The sequence below is a fragment of the Mobula hypostoma genome, chromosome 10 (genome assembly GCF_963921235.1).
Source record: "Mobula hypostoma chromosome 10, sMobHyp1.1, whole genome shotgun sequence".
In the NCBI taxonomy this organism is placed as follows: domain Eukaryota; kingdom Metazoa; phylum Chordata; class Chondrichthyes; order Myliobatiformes; family Myliobatidae; genus Mobula; species Mobula hypostoma.
Window position 1 is genome coordinate 42,591,172 of NC_086106.1, and position 16,335 is coordinate 42,607,506.

A 16,335-nucleotide genomic window follows, 5' to 3' on the forward strand; every position below is an offset into this window, starting at 1 on the left:
TCGAGCTGCCCTAGGGTGGGGGTGTGGGGGTGTGGATCGAGCTGCCGGAGGGTGGGGGTGTGGATCGAGTTGCACGAGGGTGGGGGTGTGGGGGTGTGGATCGAGCTGCCGGAGGGTGGAGGTGTGGGGGTGTGGATCGAGCTGCCGGAGGGTGGCGGTGTGGGGGTGTGGATCGAGCTGCCCGAGGGTGGTGGTGTGGGGGTGTGGATCGAGCTGCCGGAGGGTGGGGGTGTGGGGGTGTGGATCGAGCTGCACGAGGGTGGGGGTGTGGGGGTGTGGATCGAGCTGCCCGAGGGTGGGGGTGTGCATCGAGCTGCCCGAGGGTGGGGGTGTGGGGGTGTGGATCGATCTGCCTGAGGGTGGGGTTGGGTGTGTGGATCGAGCTGCCGGAGGGTGGGGGTGTGGGGGTGTGGATCGAGCTGCCTGAGGGTGGGGTTGGGTGTGTGGAACTGCCGGAGGGTGGGGGTGTGGGGTGTGGATCGAGCTGCCTGAGGGTGGGGTTGGGTGTGTGGATCGAGCTGCCGGAGGGTGGGGGTGTGGGGGTGTGGATCGAGCTGCCCGAGGGTCGGTGTGTGGGGGTGTGGATTGAGCTGCCTGAGGGTGGGGTTGGGTGTGTGGATCGAGCTGCCGGAGGGTGGGGGTGTGGATCGAGCTGCCCGAGGGTGGGGTTGGGTGTGTGGATCGAGCTGCCGGGGGGGGGAGTGTGGATCGAGCTGCCCGAGGGTGGGGGTGTGGATCGAGCTGCCGGAGGGTGGGGGTGTGGGGGTGTGGATCGAGCTGCCGGAGGGTGGGGGTGTGGGGGTGTGGATCGAGCTGCCTGAGGGTGGGGGTGTGGATCGAGCTGCCGGAGGGTGGGGGTGTGGGGGTGTGGATCGAGCTGCCGGAGGGTGGGGGTGTGGGGGTCTGGATCGAGCTGCCCGAGGGTGGGGGTGTGGGGGTGTGGATCGAGCTGCTGGAGGGTGGGGGTGTGGGTCGAGCTGCCGGAGGGTGGGGGTGTGGGGGAGTGGATCGAGCTGCTGGAGGGTGGGGGTGTGGGGGTGTGGATCGAGCTGCCCTAGGGTGGGGGTGTGGGGGTGTGGATTGAGCTGCCGGAGGGTGGGGGTGTGGGTCGAGCTGCCGGAGGGTGGGGGTGTGGGGGTGTGGATCGAACTGCCCGAGGGTGGGGGTGTGGGGGTGTTGATCAAGCTGCCGGAGGGTGGGCGTGTGGGTGTGTGGATCGAGCTGCCTGAGGGTGGGGTTGGGTGTGTATCGAGCTGCCTGAGGGTGGGGGTGTGGATCGAGCTGCCCGAGGGTGGGGGTGTGGGGGTGTGGATCGAGCTGCCGGAGGGTGGGTGTGTGTGTGTGTGGATCGAGCTGCCCGAGGGTGGGGGTGTGTGTGTGTGGATCGAGCTGCCCGAGGGTGGGGGTGTGTGCATGTGAATCGAGCTGCCGGAGGTTGGGGGTGTGGATCGAGCTGCCAGAGGGTGGGGCTGTGTGCATGTGGATCGAGCTGCCCGAGGGTGGGGGTGTGGGGGTGTGGATCGAGCTGCCGGAGGGTGGGGGTGTGGGAGTGTGGATCGAGCTGCCAGAGGGTATGTGTGTGTGTGTGTGTGTGTGTGTGTGTGTGTCGAGCTGCCTGAGGGTGGGGGTGTGTGTGTGTGCGTCGAGCTGCCCCAGGGTGTGTGTGTGTGTGTGTGTGTGTGTGTGTGTGTGTCGAGCTGCCCGAGGGTGTGTGTGTGTGTGTGTGTGTGGGTCGAGCTGCCCGATGGTGGTGTGTGTGTGTGTGGGTCAAGATGCCCGAGGGTGGGGTTGTGTGTGTGGATCGAGCTGCCGGAGGGTGGGTGTGTGGGGTGTGGATCGAGCTGCCCGAGGGTGGGGGTGTGTGCGTGTGGATCGAGCTGCCCGAGGGTGGGGGTGTGGGGGTGTTGTTCAAGCTGCCCGAGGGTGGGGGTGTGGGGGTGTGGATCGAGCTGCACGAGGGTGGGGGTGTGGGGGTGTGGATCGAGCTGCCCGAGGGTGGGGGTGTGCATCGAGCTGCCCGAGGGTAGGGGTGTAGGGGTGTGGATCGAGCTGTCTGAGGGTGGGGGTGTGTACGTGTGGATCGAGCTGCCGGAGGGTGGGGGTGTGTGCGTGTGGATCGAGCTGCCGGAGGGTGGGGGTGTGGGGGTGTGGATCGAGCTGCCTGAGGGTGGGGTTGGGTGTGTGGATCAAACTGCCGGAGGGTGGGGGTGTGGGAGTGTGGATCGAGCTGCCTGAGGGTGGGGTTGGGTGTGTGGATCGAGCTGCCGGAGGGTGGGGGTGTGGGGGTGTGGATCGAGCTGCCCGAGGGTCGGTGTGTGGGGGTGTGGATCGAGCTGCCTGAGGGTGGGGTTGGGTGTGTGGATCGAGCTGCCGGAGGGTGGGGGTGTGGGGGTGTGGATCGAGCTGCCCGAGGGTCGGTGTGTGGGGGTGTGGATCGAGCTGCCTGAGGGTGGGGTTGGGTGTGTGGATCGAGCTGCCGGAGGGTGGGGGTGTGGGGGTGTGGATCGAGTTGCCCGAGGGTGGGGGTGTGGATCGAGCTGCCCGAGGGTGGGGTTGGGTGTGTGGATCGAGCTGCCGGAGGGTGGGGGTGTGGATCGAGCTGCCCGAGGGTGGGGGTGTGGATCGAGCTGCCGGAGGGTGGGGCTGTGGATCGAGCTGCCGGAGGGTGGGGGTGTGGGGGTGTGGATCGAGCTGCCGGAGGGTGGGGGTGTGGGGGTGTGGATCGAGCTGCTGGAGGGTGGGGGTGTGGGTCGAGCTGCCGGAGGGTGGGGGTGTGGGGGTGTGTTTCGAGCTGCCCGAGGGTGGGGCTGTGGGTCGAGCTGCCCGAGGGAGGGTGTGTGTGTGTGTGGGTCAAGATGCCCGAGGGTGGGGTTGTGTGTGTGGATCGAGCTGCCGGAGGGTGGGTGTGTGGGGTGTGGATCGAGCTGCCCGAGGGTGGGGGTGTGTGCGTGTGGATCGAGCTGCCCGAGGGTGGGGGTGTGGGGGTGTTGTTCAAGCTGCCCGAGGGTGGGGGTGTGGGGGTGTGGATCGAGCTGCACGAGGGTGGGGGTGTGGGGGTGTGGATCGAGCTGCCTGAGGGTGGGGGTGTGGATCGAGCTGCCGGAGGGTGGGGGTGTGGGGGTGTGGATCGAGCTGCCGGAGGGTGGGGGTGTGGGGGTCTGGATCGAGCTGCCCGAGGGTGGGGGTGTGGGGGTGTGGATCGAGCTGCTGGAGGGTGGGGGTGTGGGTCGAGCTGCCGGAGGGTGGGGGTGTGGGGGAGTGGATCGAGCTGCTGGAGGGTGGGGATGTGGGGGTGTGGATCGAGCTGCCCTAGGGTGGGGGTGTGGGGGTGTGGATTGAGCTGCCGGAGGGTGGGGGTGTGGGTCGAGCTGCCGGAGGGTGGGGGTGTGGGGGTGTGGATCGAACTGCCCGAGGGTGGGGGTGTGGGGGTGTTGATCAAGCTGCCGGAGGGTGGGCGTGTGGGTGTGTGGATCGAGCTGCCTGAGGGTGGGGTTGGGTGTGTATCGAGCTGCCTGAGGGTGGGGGTGTGGATCGAGCTGCCCGAGGGTGGGGGTGTGGGGGTGTGGATCGAGCTGCCGGAGGGTGGGTGTGTGTGTGTGTGGATCGAGCTGCCCGAGGGTGGGGGTGTGTGTGTGTGGATCGAGCTGCCCGAGGGTGGGGGTGTGTGCATGTGAATCGAGCTGCCGGAGGTTGGGGGTGTGGATCGAGCTGCCAGAGGGTGGGGCTGTGTGCATGTGGATCGAGCTGCCCGAGGGTGGGGGTGTGGGGGTGTGGATTGAGCTGCCGGAGGGTGGGGGTGTGGGAGTGTGGATCGAGCTGCCAGAGGGTGTGTGTGTGTGTGTGTGTGTGTGTGTGTGTGTGTGTGTCGAGCTGCCTGAGGGTGGGGGTGTGTGTGTGTGCGTCGAGCTGCCCAAGGGTGTGTGTGTGTGTGTGTGTGTGTGTGTGTGTGTGTGTGTGTGTGTGTGGAGCTGCCCGAGGGTGTGTGTGTGTGTGTGTGTGTGGGTCGAGCTGCCCGATGGTGGTGTGTGTGTGTGTGGGTCAAGATGCCCGAGGGTGGGGTTGTGTGTGTGGATCGAGCTGCCGGAGGGTGGGTGTGTGGGGTGTGGATCGAGCTGCCCGAGGGTGGGGGTGTGTGCGTGTGGATCGAGCTGCCCGAGGGTGGGGGTGTGGGGGTGTTGTTCAAGCTGCCCGAGGGTGGGGGTGTGGGGGTGTGGATCGAGCTGCACGAGGGTGGGGGTGTGGGGGTGTGGATCGAGCTGCCCGAGGGTGGGGGTGTGCATCGAGCTGCCCGAGGGTAGGGGTGTAGGGGTGTGGATCGAGCTGTCTGAGGGTGGGGGTGTGTACGTGTGGATCGAGCTGCCGGAGGGTGGGGGTGTGTGCGTGTGGATCGAGCTGCCGGAGGGTGGGGGTGTGGGGGTGTGGATCGAGCTGCCTGAGGGTGGGGTTGGGTGTGTGGATCGAGCTGCCGGAGGGTGGGGGTGTGGGGGTGTGGATCGAGCTGCCTGAGGGTGGGGTTGGGTGTGTGGATCAAACTGCCGGAGGGTGGGGGTGTGGGAGTGTGGATCGAGCTGCCTGAGGGTGGGGTTGGGTGTGTGGATCGAGCTGCCGGAGGGTGGGGGTGTGGGGGTGTGGATCGAGCTGCCCGAGGGTCGGTGTGTGGGGGTGTGGATCGAGCTGCCTGAGGGTGGGGTTGGGTGTGTGGATCGAGCTGCCGGAGGGTGGGGGTGTGGGGGTGTGGATCGAGCTGCCCGAGGGTCGGTGTGTGGGGGTGTGGATCGAGCTGCCTGAGGGTGGGGTTGGGTGTGTGGATCGAGCTGCCGGAGGGTGGGGGTGTGGGGGTGTGGATCGAGTTGCCCGAGGGTGGGGGTGTGGATCGAGCTGCCCGAGGGTGGGGTTGGGTGTGTGGATCGAGCTGCCGGAGGGTGGGGGTGTGGATCGAGCTGCCCGAGGGTGGGGGTGTGGATCGAGCTGCCGGAGGGTGGGGCTGTGGATCGAGCTGCCGGAGGGTGGGGGTGTGGGGGTGTGGATCGAGCTGCCGGAGGGTGGGGGTGTGGGGGTGTGGATCGAGCTGCTGGAGGGTGGGGGTGTGGGTCGAGCTGCCGGAGGGTGGGGGTGTGGGGGTGTGTTTCGAGCTGCCCGAGGGTGGGGCTGTGGGTCGAGCTGCCCGAGGGAGGGTGTGTGTGTGTGTGGGTCAAGATGCCCGAGGGTGGGGTTGTGTGTGTGGATCGAGCTGCCGGAGGGTGGGTGTGTGGGGTGTGGATCGAGCTGCCCGAGGGTGGGGGTGTGTGCGTGTGGATCGAGCTGCCCGAGGGTGGGGGTGTGGGGGTGTTGTTCAAGCTGCCCGAGGGTGGGGGTGTGGGGGTGTGGATCGAGCTGCACGAGGGTGGGGGTGTGGGGGTGTGGATCGAGCTGCCCGAGGGTGGGGGTGTGGGGGTGTGGATCGAGCTGTCCGAGGGTGGGGGTGTGTACGTGTGGATCGAGCTGCCGGAGGGTGGGGGTGTGGGGGTGTGGATCGAGCTGCCTGAGGGTGGGTTTGGGTGTGTGGATCGAGCTGCCGGAGGGTGGGGGTGTGGGGTGTGGATCGAGCTGCCTGAGGGTGGGGTTGGGTGTGTGGATCAAACTGCCGGAGGGTAGGTGTGTGGGGGTGTGGATCGAGCTGCCTGAGGGTGGGGGTGGGTGTGTGGATCGAGCTGCCGGATGGTGGGGGTGTGGGGGTGTGGATCGAGCTGCCCGAGGGTCGGTGTGTGGGGGTGTGTGTGTGTGTGTGTGTGTCGAGCTGCCTGAGGGTGGGGGTGTGTGTGTGTGCGTCGAGCTGCCCAAGGGTGTGTGTGTGTGTGTGTGTGTGTGTGTGTGTGTGTCGAGCTGCCCGAGGGTGTGTGTGTGTGTGTGTGTGTGGGTCGAGCTGCCCGATGGTGGTGTGTGTGTGTGTGGGTCAAGATGCCCGAGGGTGGGGTTGTGTGTGTGGATCGAGCTGCCGGAGGGTGGGTGTGTGGGGTGTGGATCGAGCTGCCCGAGGGTGGGGGTGTGTGCGTGTGGATCGAGCTGCCCGAGGGTGGGGGTGTGGGGGTGTTGTTCAAGCTGCCCGAGGGTGGGGGTGTGGGGGTGTGGATCGAGCTGCACGAGGGTGGGGGTGTGGGGGTGTGGATCGAGCTGCCCGAGGGTGGGGGTGTGCATCGAGCTGCCCGAGGGTAGGGGTGTAGGGGTGTGGATCGAGCTGTCTGAGGGTGGGGGTGTGTACGTGTGGATCGAGCTGCCGGAGGGTGGGGGTGTGTGCGTGTGGATCGAGCTGCCGGAGGGTGGGGGTGTGGGGGTGTGGATCGAGCTGCCTGAGGGTGGGGTTGGGTGTGTGGATCAAACTGCCGGAGGGTGGGGGTGTGGGAGTGTGGATCGAGCTGCCTGAGGGTGGGGTTGGGTGTGTGGATCGAGCTGCCGGAGGGTGGGGGTGTGGGGGTGTGGATCGAGCTGCCCGAGGGTCGGTGTGTGGGGGTGTGGATCGAGCTGCCTGAGGGTGGGGTTGGGTGTGTGGATCGAGCTGCCGGAGGGTGGGGGTGTGGGGGTGTGGATCGAGCTGCCCGAGGGTCGGTGTGTGGGGGTGTGGATCGAGCTGCCTGAGGGTGGGGTTGGGTGTGTGGATCGAGCTGCCGGAGGGTGGGGGTGTGGGGGTGTGGATCGAGTTGCCCGAGGGTGGGGGTGTGGATCGAGCTGCCCGAGGGTGGGGTTGGGTGTGTGGATCGAGCTGCCGGAGGGTGGGGGTGTGGATCGAGCTGCCCGAGGGTGGGGGTGTGGATCGAGCTGCCGGAGGGTGGGGCTGTGGATCGAGCTGCCGGAGGGTGGGGGTGTGGGGGTGTGGATCGAGCTGCCGGAGGGTGGGGGTGTGGGGGTGTGGATCGAGCTGCTGGAGGGTGGGGGTGTGGGTCGAGCTGCCGGAGGGTGGGGGTGTGGGGGTGTGTTTCGAGCTGCCCGAGGGTGGGGCTGTGGGTCGAGCTGCCCGAGGGAGGGTGTGTGTGTGTGTGGGTCAAGATGCCCGAGGGTGGGGTTGTGTGTGTGGATCGAGCTGCCGGAGGGTGGGTGTGTGGGGTGTGGATCGAGCTGCCCGAGGGTGGGGGTGTGTGCGTGTGGATCGAGCTGCCCGAGGGTGGGGGTGTGGGGGTGTTGTTCAAGCTGCCCGAGGGTGGGGGTGTGGGGGTGTGGATCGAGCTGCACGAGGGTGGGGGTGTGGGGGTGTGGATCGAGCTGCCTGAGGGTGGGGGTGTGGATCGAGCTGCCGGAGGGTGGGGGTGTGGGGGTGTGGATCGAGCTGCCGGAGGGTGGGGGTGTGGGGGTCTGGATCGAGCTGCCCGAGGGTGGGGGTGTGGGGGTGTGGATCGAGCTGCTGGAGGGTGGGGGTGTGGGTCGAGCTGCCGGAGGGTGGGGGTGTGGGGGAGTGGATCGAGCTGCTGGAGGGTGGGGATGTGGGGGTGTGGATCGAGCTGCCCTAGGGTGGGGGTGTGGGGGTGTGGATTGAGCTGCCGGAGGGTGGGGGTGTGGGTCGAGCTGCCGGAGGGTGGGGGTGTGGGGGTGTGGATCGAACTGCCCGAGGGTGGGGGTGTGGGGGTGTTGATCAAGCTGCCGGAGGGTGGGCGTGTGGGTGTGTGGATCGAGCTGCCTGAGGGTGGGGTTGGGTGTGTATCGAGCTGCCTGAGGGTGGGGGTGTGGATCGAGCTGCCCGAGGGTGGGGGTGTGGGGGTGTGGATCGAGCTGCCGGAGGGTGGGTGTGTGTGTGTGTGGATCGAGCTGCCCGAGGGTGGGGGTGTGTGTGTGTGGATCGAGCTGCCCGAGGGTGGGGGTGTGTGCATGTGAATCGAGCTGCCGGAGGTTGGGGGTGTGGATCGAGCTGCCAGAGGGTGGGGCTGTGTGCATGTGGATCGAGCTGCCCGAGGGTGGGGGTGTGGGGGTGTGGATTGAGCTGCCGGAGGGTGGGGGTGTGGGAGTGTGGATCGAGCTGCCAGAGGGTGTGTGTGTGTGTGTGTGTGTGTGTGTGTGTGTGTGTGTCGAGCTGCCTGAGGGTGGGGGTGTGTGTGTGTGCGTCGAGCTGCCCAAGGGTGTGTGTGTGTGTGTGTGTGTGTGTGTGTGTGTGTGTGTGTGGCTCTCGCTGCCCGAGGGTGTGTGTGTGTGTGTGTGTGTGTGTGTGTGTGTGTGGGTCGAGCTGCCCGATGGTGGTGTGTGTGTGTGTGGGTCAAGATGCCCGAGGGTGGGGTTGTGTGTGTGGATCGAGCTGCCGGAGGGTGGGTGTGTGGGGTGTGGATCGAGCTGCCCGAGGGTGGGGGTGTGTGCGTGTGGATCGAGCTGCCCGAGGGTGGGGGTGTGGGGGTGTTGTTCAAGCTGCCCGAGGGTGGGGGTGTGGGGGTGTGGATCGAGCTGCACGAGGGTGGGGGTGTGGGGGTGTGGATCGAGCTGCCCGAGGGTGGGGGTGTGCATCGAGCTGCCCGAGGGTAGGGGTGTAGGGGTGTGGATCGAGCTGTCTGAGGGTGGGGGTGTGTACGTGTGGATCGAGCTGCCGGAGGGTGGGGGTGTGTGCGTGTGGATCGAGCTGCCGGAGGGTGGGGGTGTGGGGGTGTGGATCGAGCTGCCTGAGGGTGGGGTTGGGTGTGTGGATCGAGCTGCCGGAGGGTGGGGGTGTGGGGGTGTGGATCGAGCTGCCTGAGGGTGGGGTTGGGTGTGTGGATCAAACTGCCGGAGGGTGGGGGTGTGGGAGTGTGGATCGAGCTGCCTGAGGGTGGGGTTGGGTGTGTGGATCGAGCTGCCGGAGGGTGGGGGTGTGGGGGTGTGGATCGAGCTGCCCGAGGGTCGGTGTGTGGGGGTGTGGATCGAGCTGCCTGAGGGTGGGGTTGGGTGTGTGGATCGAGCTGCCGGAGGGTGGGGGTGTGGGGGTGTGGATCGAGCTGCCCGAGGGTCGGTGTGTGGGGGTGTGGATCGAGCTGCCTGAGGGTGGGGTTGGGTGTGTGGATCGAGCTGCCGGAGGGTGGGGGTGTGGGGGTGTGGATCGAGTTGCCCGAGGGTGGGGGTGTGGATCGAGCTGCCCGAGGGTGGGGTTGGGTGTGTGGATCGAGCTGCCGGAGGGTGGGGGTGTGGATCGAGCTGCCCGAGGGTGGGGGTGTGGATCGAGCTGCCGGAGGGTGGGGCTGTGGATCGAGCTGCCGGAGGGTGGGGGTGTGGGGGTGTGGATCGAGCTGCCGGAGGGTGGGGGTGTGGGGGTGTGGATCGAGCTGCTGGAGGGTGGGGGTGTGGGTCGAGCTGCCGGAGGGTGGGGGTGTGGGGGTGTGTTTCGAGCTGCCCGAGGGTGGGGCTGTGGGTCGAGCTGCCCGAGGGAGGGTGTGTGTGTGTGTGGGTCAAGATGCCCGAGGGTGGGGTTGTGTGTGTGGATCGAGCTGCCGGAGGGTGGGTGTGTGGGGTGTGGATCGAGCTGCCCGAGGGTGGGGGTGTGTGCGTGTGGATCGAGCTGCCCGAGGGTGGGGGTGTGGGGGTGTTGTTCAAGCTGCCCGAGGGTGGGGGTGTGGGGGTGTGGATCGAGCTGCACGAGGGTGGGGGTGTGGGGGTGTGGATCGAGCTGCCCGAGGGTGGGGGTGTGGGGGTGTGGATCGAGCTGTCCGAGGGTGGGGGTGTGTACGTGTGGATCGAGCTGCCGGAGGGTGGGGGTGTGGGGGTGTGGATCGAGCTGCCCGAGGGTGGGTTTGGGTGTGTGGATCGAGCTGCCGGAGGGTGGGGGTGTGGGGTGTGGATCGAGCTGCCTGAGGGTGGGGTTGGGTGTGTGGATCAAACTGCCGGAGGGTAGGTGTGTGGGGGTGTGGATCGAGCTGCCTGAGGGTGGGGTTGGGTGTGTGGATCGAGCTGCCGGATGGTGGGGGTGTGGGGGTGTGGATCGAGCTGCCCGAGGGTCGGTGTGTGGGGGTGTGGATCGAGCTGCCTGAGGGTGGGTTTGGGTGTGTGGATCGAGCTGCCGGAGGGTGGGGGTGTGGGGGTGTGGATCGAGCTGCCGTAGGGTGGGGGTGTGGATCGAGCTGCCCGAGGGTGGGGGTTTGGATCGAGCTGCCGGAGGGTGGGGCTGTGGATCGAGCTGCCGGAGGGTGGGGGTGTGGATCGAGCTGCCAGAGGGTGGGGCTGTGTGCATGTGGATCGAGCTGCCCGAGGGTGGGGGTGTGGGGGTGTGGATCGAGCTGCCGGAGGGTGGGGGTGTGGGAGTGTGGATCGAGCTGCCAGAGGGTGTGTGTGTGTGTGTGTGTGTGTGTGTGTGTGTGTGTGTGTGTGTCGAGCTGCCTGAGGGTGGGGGTGTGTGTGTGTGCGTCGAGCTGCCCAAGGGTGTGTGTGTGTGTGTGTGTGTGTGTGTGTGTGTGTGTGTGTCGAGCTGCCCGAGGGTGTGTGTGTGTGTGTGTGTGTGTGTGTGTGGGTCGAGCTGCCCGATGGTGGTGTGTGTGTGTGTGGGTCAAGATGCCCGAGGGTGGGGTTGTGTGTGTGGATCGAGCTGCCGGAGGGTGGGTGTGTGGGGTGTGGATCGAGCTGCCCGAGGGTGGGGGTGTGTGCGTGTGGATCGAGCTGCCCGAGGGTGGGGGTATGGGGGTGTTCTTCAAGCTGCCCGAGGGTGGGGGTGTGGGGGTGTGAATCGAGCTGCACGAGGGTGGGGGTGTGGGGGTGTGGATCGAGCTGCCCGAGGGTGGGGGTGTGCATCGAGCTGCCCGAGGGTGGGGGTGTAGGGGTGTGGATCGAGCTGTCTGAGGGTGGGGGTGTGTACGTGTGGATCGAGCTGCCGGAGGGTGGGGGTGTGTGCGTGTGGATCGAGCTGCCGGAGGGTGGGGGTGTGGGGGTGTGGATCGAGCTGCCTGAGGGTGGGGTTGGGTGTGTGGATCGAGCTGCCGGAGGGTGGGGGTGTGGGGGTGTGGATCGAGCTGCCTGAGGGTGGGGTTGGGTGTGTGGATCAAACTGCCGGAGGGTGGGGGTGTGGGGGTGTGGATCGAGCTGCCTGAGGGTGGGGTTGGGTGTGTGGATCGAGCTGCCGGAGGGTGGGGGTGTGGGGGTGTGGATCGAGCTGCCCGAGGGTCGGTGTGTGGGGGTGTGGATCGAGCGGCCTGAGGGTGGGGTTGGGTGTGTGGATCGAGCTGCCGGAGGGTGGGGGTGTGGGGGTGTGGATCGAGCTGCCCGAGGGTCGGTGTGTGGGGGTGTGGATCGAGCTGCCTGAGGGTGGGGTTGGGTGTGTGGATCGAGCTGCCGGAGGGTGGGGGTGTGGGGGTGTGGATCGAGTTGCCCGAGGGTGGGGGTGTGGATCGAGCTGCCCGAGGGTGGGGTTGGGTGTGTGGATCGAGCTGCCGGAGGGTGGGGGTGTGGATCGAGCTGCCCGAGGGTGGGGGTGTGGATCGAGCTGCCGGAGGGTGGGGCTGTGGATCGAGCTGCCGGAGGGTGGGGGTGTGGGGGTATGGATCGAGCTGCCCGAGGGTGGGGGTGTGGGGGTGTGGATCGAGCTGCCGGAGGGTGGGGGTGTGTTTCGAGCTGCCCGAGGGTGGGGCTGTGGGTCGAGCTGCCCGAGGGAGGGTGTGTGTGTGTGTGGGTCAAGATGCCCGAGGGTGGGGTTGTGTGTGTGGATCGAGCTGTCGGAGGGTGGGTGTGTGGGGTGTGGATCGAGCTGCCCGAGGGTGGGGGTGTGTGCGTGTGGATCGAGCTGCCCGAGGGTGGGGCTGTGGATCGAGCTGCCGGAGGGTGGGGGTGTGGGGGTGTGGATCGAGCTGCCGGAGGGTGGGGGTGTGGGGGTGTGGATCGAGCTGCCGGAGGGTGGGGGTGTGTTTCGAGCTGCCCGAGGGTGGGGCTGTGGGTCGAGCTGCCCGAGGGAGGGTGTGTGTGTGTGTGGGTCAAGATGCCCGAGGGTTGGGTTGTGTGTGTGGATCGAGCTGCCGGAGGGTGGGTGTGTGGGGTGTGGATCGAGCTGCCCGAGGGTGGGGGTGTGTGCGTGTGGATCGAGCTGCCCGAGGGTGGGGGTGTGGGGGTGTTGTTCAAGCTGCCCGAGGGTGGGGGTGTGGGGGTGTGGATCGAGCTGCACGAGGGTGGGGGTGTGGGGGTGTGGATCGAGCTGCCCGAGGGTGGGGGTGTGGGGGTGTGGATCGAGCTGTCCGAGGGTGGGGGTGTGTGCGTGTGGATCGAGCTGCCGGAGGGTGGGGGTGTGTGCGTGTGGATCGAGCTGCCCGAGGGTGGGGGTGTGTGCGTGTGGATCGAGCTGCCGGAGGGTGGGGGTGTGGGGGTGTGGATCGAGCTGCCTGAGGGTGGGTTTGGGTGTGTGGATCGAGCTGCCCGAGGGTCGGTGTGTGGGGGTGTGGATCGAGCTGCCTGAGGGTGGGTTTGGGTGTGTGGATCGAGCTGCCGGAGGGTGGGGGTGTGGGGGTGTGGATCGAGTTGCCGGAGGGTGGAGGTGTGGATCGAGCTGCCCGAGGGTGGGGTTGGGTGTGTGGATCGAGCTGCCGGAGGGTGGGGGTGTGGATCGAGCTGCCCGAGGGTGGGGGTTTGGATCGAGCTGCCGGAGGGTGGGGCTGTGGATCGAGCTGCCGGAGGGTGGGGGTGTGGGGGTGTGGATCGAGCTGCCGGAGGGTGGGGGTGTGGGGGTGTGGATCGAGCTGCCCGAGGGTGGGGGTGTGGATCGAGCTGCCCGAGGGTCGGTGTGTGGGGCTGTGGATCGAGCTGCCGGAGGGTGGGGGTGTGGGGGTGTGGGGGTGTGGATCGAGCTGCCGGAGGGTGGGGGTGTGGGGGTGTGGATCGAGCTGCCCGAGGGTGGGGGTGTGGGGGTGTGGATCGAGCTGCCCGAGGGTGGGGGTGTGGGGGTGTGGATCGAGCTGCCGGAGGGTGGGGGTGTGGGGGTGTGGATCGAGCTGCCGGAGGGTGGGGGTGTGGGGGTGTGGATCGAGCTGCCGGAGGGTGGGGGTGTGGGGGTGTGGATCGAGCTGCCGGAGGGTGGGGGTGTGGGGGTGTGGATCGAGCTGCCCTAGGGTGGGGGTGTGGGGGTGTGGATCGAGCTGCCGGAGGGTGGGGGTGTGGGTCGAGCTGCCGGAGGGTGTGGGTGTGGGGGTGTGGATCGAACTGCCCGAGGGTGGGGGTGTGGGAGTGTGGATCGAGCTGCCGGAGGGTGGGGGTGTGGGGGTGTGGATCGATCAGCCCGAGTGTGGGGGTGTGGATCGAGCTGCCTGAGGGTGAGGTTGGGTGTGTGGATCGAGCTGCCTGAGGGTGGGGGTGTGAGGGTGTGGATCGAGCTGCCCGAGGGTGGGGGTGTGGGGGTGTGGATCGATCTGCCCGAGTGTGGGGGTGTGGATCGAGCTGCCTGAGGGTTGGGTTGGGTGTATGGATCGAGCTGCCCGAGGGTGGGGGTGTGGGGGTGTGGGGGTGTGGATCGAGCTGCCCGAGGATGGGGGTGTGGGGGTGTGGATCGAGCTGCCCGAGGGTGGGGTTGGGTGTATGGATCGAGCTGCCTGAGGGTGGGAGTGTGGGGGTGTGGATCGAGCTGCCCGAGGGTGGGGGTGTGGGGGTGTGGATCGAGCTGCCCGAGGGTGGGGGTGTGGATCGAGCTGCCGGAGGGTGGGGGTGTGGGGGTGTGGATCGAGCTGCCCGAGGGTGGCAAGTGGGAGTAATTTGGACAGGTTGATGGATGGGAAGGGATGAGAGATGTGGGCCAGATGCAGGCGAATGGGACGGGTGTGGATGGACATCTCAGTGGTGTCGATGGAATTCAGGCAGGGGTGAGGGGCTGCACTTTGAGAGGTTGAATGTCAGGGGAAGGTACAGAGTAACTGCAGATCCCTAACAGCACTGAAGTACAGAGAGACCCTGCGAGATCCAAGTCCCTGGTTTGAGATTGCTTTGTCGAAACTTACAATGGAATGCGCCTTTTACGTTAACATAATCAAAGATTCAAAGTACATTTCTTATCAAACTATGTATGCAGTTTTATTGTTCCTCCCTGCGCCTTGTGGTGCCTCCCGCAGCTATCTTGCCATTTCTTTTGGCATTTTTATCTGCTTTGCACGAGGCCAAGTTGCTAACTCGACTCTCGACCCAGCACTGATGGAAAGCACGTAAGGAGCCGGCTGCATTGGAACCCAGGACTGTGAAGTCCGGCCCGGATGCCACTACACCACCGCCCGGCTACGTACGCAGCATACAACCCTGACACTCGTCTTCACCACAGTCACAAAACAAAGAACTGTGGAACGGACACGTTCAAGGAAAAGCTATGAAATGCCAAGGCCCCTACCCCACCACACCATGCGCAAAACCAGTGGTACAAATTGGGAGAAAAAATAAAACTGAAACACAGAATACAAGACCCAAACTCAAAAAGCTTATTTCAGTTCCGTGTTCGTTATCCGCAGGCCGGTCCGAGTCACAAATCGCCCAAAAGTAGCAACAAGACAGGAGTGAGCAGAACTAGTACACGTCATAAACCTGGATTAGAGTCCAAATCTACAATCCGCCTTGATTAAACCCTCCGCCGACATCATCGAGGGAGAGGTCGCCCGAAGGCAGGGACCTTCCCTCGGGAGAGCGAGAGGCCGCCACGCACAGACATCTTCTCCAGCGGCAGCGAGCGAGAGGCTGGTGGATGATGTCGAGCCCTCAACAGAACCAAAGCAGCCCGTAGGTATCGCCACACGCACTGGGCACCACCGTACCAGGGTCGCCATCTTCACAGTGCAGCACAGGGAGCGAGTACAACAGCAAAGCAAGCCCCCGAGCTGCCCCTCTTCCACCCTCACGCACACACAGACGGTCCTCTCACTCCAGTTCAAGCCATCTCTATCCCTCCTGCAGACTCACGACCAGTGGATTTGGTATGGGCCCCAGGACTCAGCAATGAGGACCCCGAACCCCAGGCCGTGAACTCTGGCCGTGCCCACTCGTGTACCCAGGGGGTCACGGTCCCTGGTGCCTCTCACCCACGTGGAGTTCAGATCTCAGAGCACGTCAGCGTCTCGTTGATGTGGAGGGGATTGGGGGAACAGCAGACCTCATCCTGGATGGTCTTCCGGTCTGACGTCCAACATCCTCTGCCCCACATGCTGGACTGTGGCCTGATCTCTAACTCCCCCACATCCCTGTCACTTAACCCCAACCTGATCCCTGAACTCCCCGTCTCCAAAACGATCCCCAGGGATCTAAACAACGGAACCTGCTCCACGGCGGAGACCACAGCTCTCTGAGAGGGACCACACAAGTAGGTAGGGAGGTGGAGAACACACACGGCTGGGGTTTGAATACAAGAATCAGGGTCAATATGGTTGGGCTGGACAGGGGGCAACCCTTTCTGGTTGCCCTGTGACTGGAAGGGTGTAGGGGGATTGGACAGGGAGCAGAAGCGGATCACCAGGATGCTGCCTGGTTGAGAGGGGATGAGCAATCAGGAGAAATTGGACAGACTTGGGTTGCTTTTGCTGGAGTTTCAGAGGCTGGGGGAGACCGAGAAAGGCCAATAAAATCACCAGAGATTCACATAGGGTAGACTGCCAGAATCTTTCCCCAGGTAGGAATGGGGCAGGCAACGAAAGAGAGAGGGCAAAAGTTGAAAGGTGACGTGCAGGGCAAGTTCTTAATTTACACAGAGCAATGCGTCTCTGGAGTGATCCAGTTTCCCCATTCCTCAAACTCCCGTAAAACCCAGGAGGGACCCCTTTCCCCACACTAAACCCACCGGGACCCCGTTCCCCACACTGAACCCAAGATGGACCCCGTTCCCCCACACTGAACCCACCGGGACCCCGTTCCCCACACTGAACCCACCGGGACCCCGTTCCCCACACTGAACCCAAGATGGACCCCGTTCCCCACACTAAACCCACCGGGACCCCGTTCCCCACACTGAACCCAAGATGGACCCCGTTCCCCACACTAAACCCACCGGGACCCCGTTCCCCACACTGAACCCAAGATGGACCCCGTTCCCCACACTGAAACCACCGGGACCCCGTTCCCCACGCTGAACCCACCGGGACCCCGTTCCCCGCACTAATCCTACCGGGACCCTGTTCCCCACACTGAACCCACCGGGACCTCATTCCCCACACTGATCCCACCGGGACCCCGTTCCCCACACTAAACCCACCAGGACTCCGTTCCCCAAACTGAACCCACCCGGACCCCGTTCCCTACACTAAACACACCGGGACCCCGTTCCCCACACTGAACCCAGCGGGACCCCGTTCCCCAAACTGAACCAACCGGGATCCCGTTCCCCACACTAATCCCACCAGGACCCCGTTCCCCACACCAATCCCACCGGGACCCCGTTCCCCACACCAATCCCACCAGGACTCCGTTCCCCAAACTGAACCCACC

At 66.0% G+C, this 16,335-nt stretch overlaps 1 protein-coding gene across 2 annotated transcripts in view; it reads left to right on the forward strand.

The window, feature by feature from the left end:
- Positions 1 to 16,335, forward strand: part of si:ch211-63p21.1 (uncharacterized) — a 133,996-nt gene that overhangs the window by 101,870 nt on the left and 15,791 nt on the right. The window contains exon 5 of one of the 2 annotated variants that reach the window (XR_010019489.1): positions 14,376 to 14,640. Coding sequence is in view for 1 of the 2 variants with exons in the window: in XM_063060426.1 (XP_062916496.1) it covers positions 14,376 to 14,486 (111 nt within the window). In the remaining variant the exon portion in view is untranslated. Of the gene's footprint in view, positions 1 to 14,375; positions 14,840 to 16,335 lie in introns of those variants that run through there. The other variant, XM_063060426.1, reaches the window with a different exon arrangement.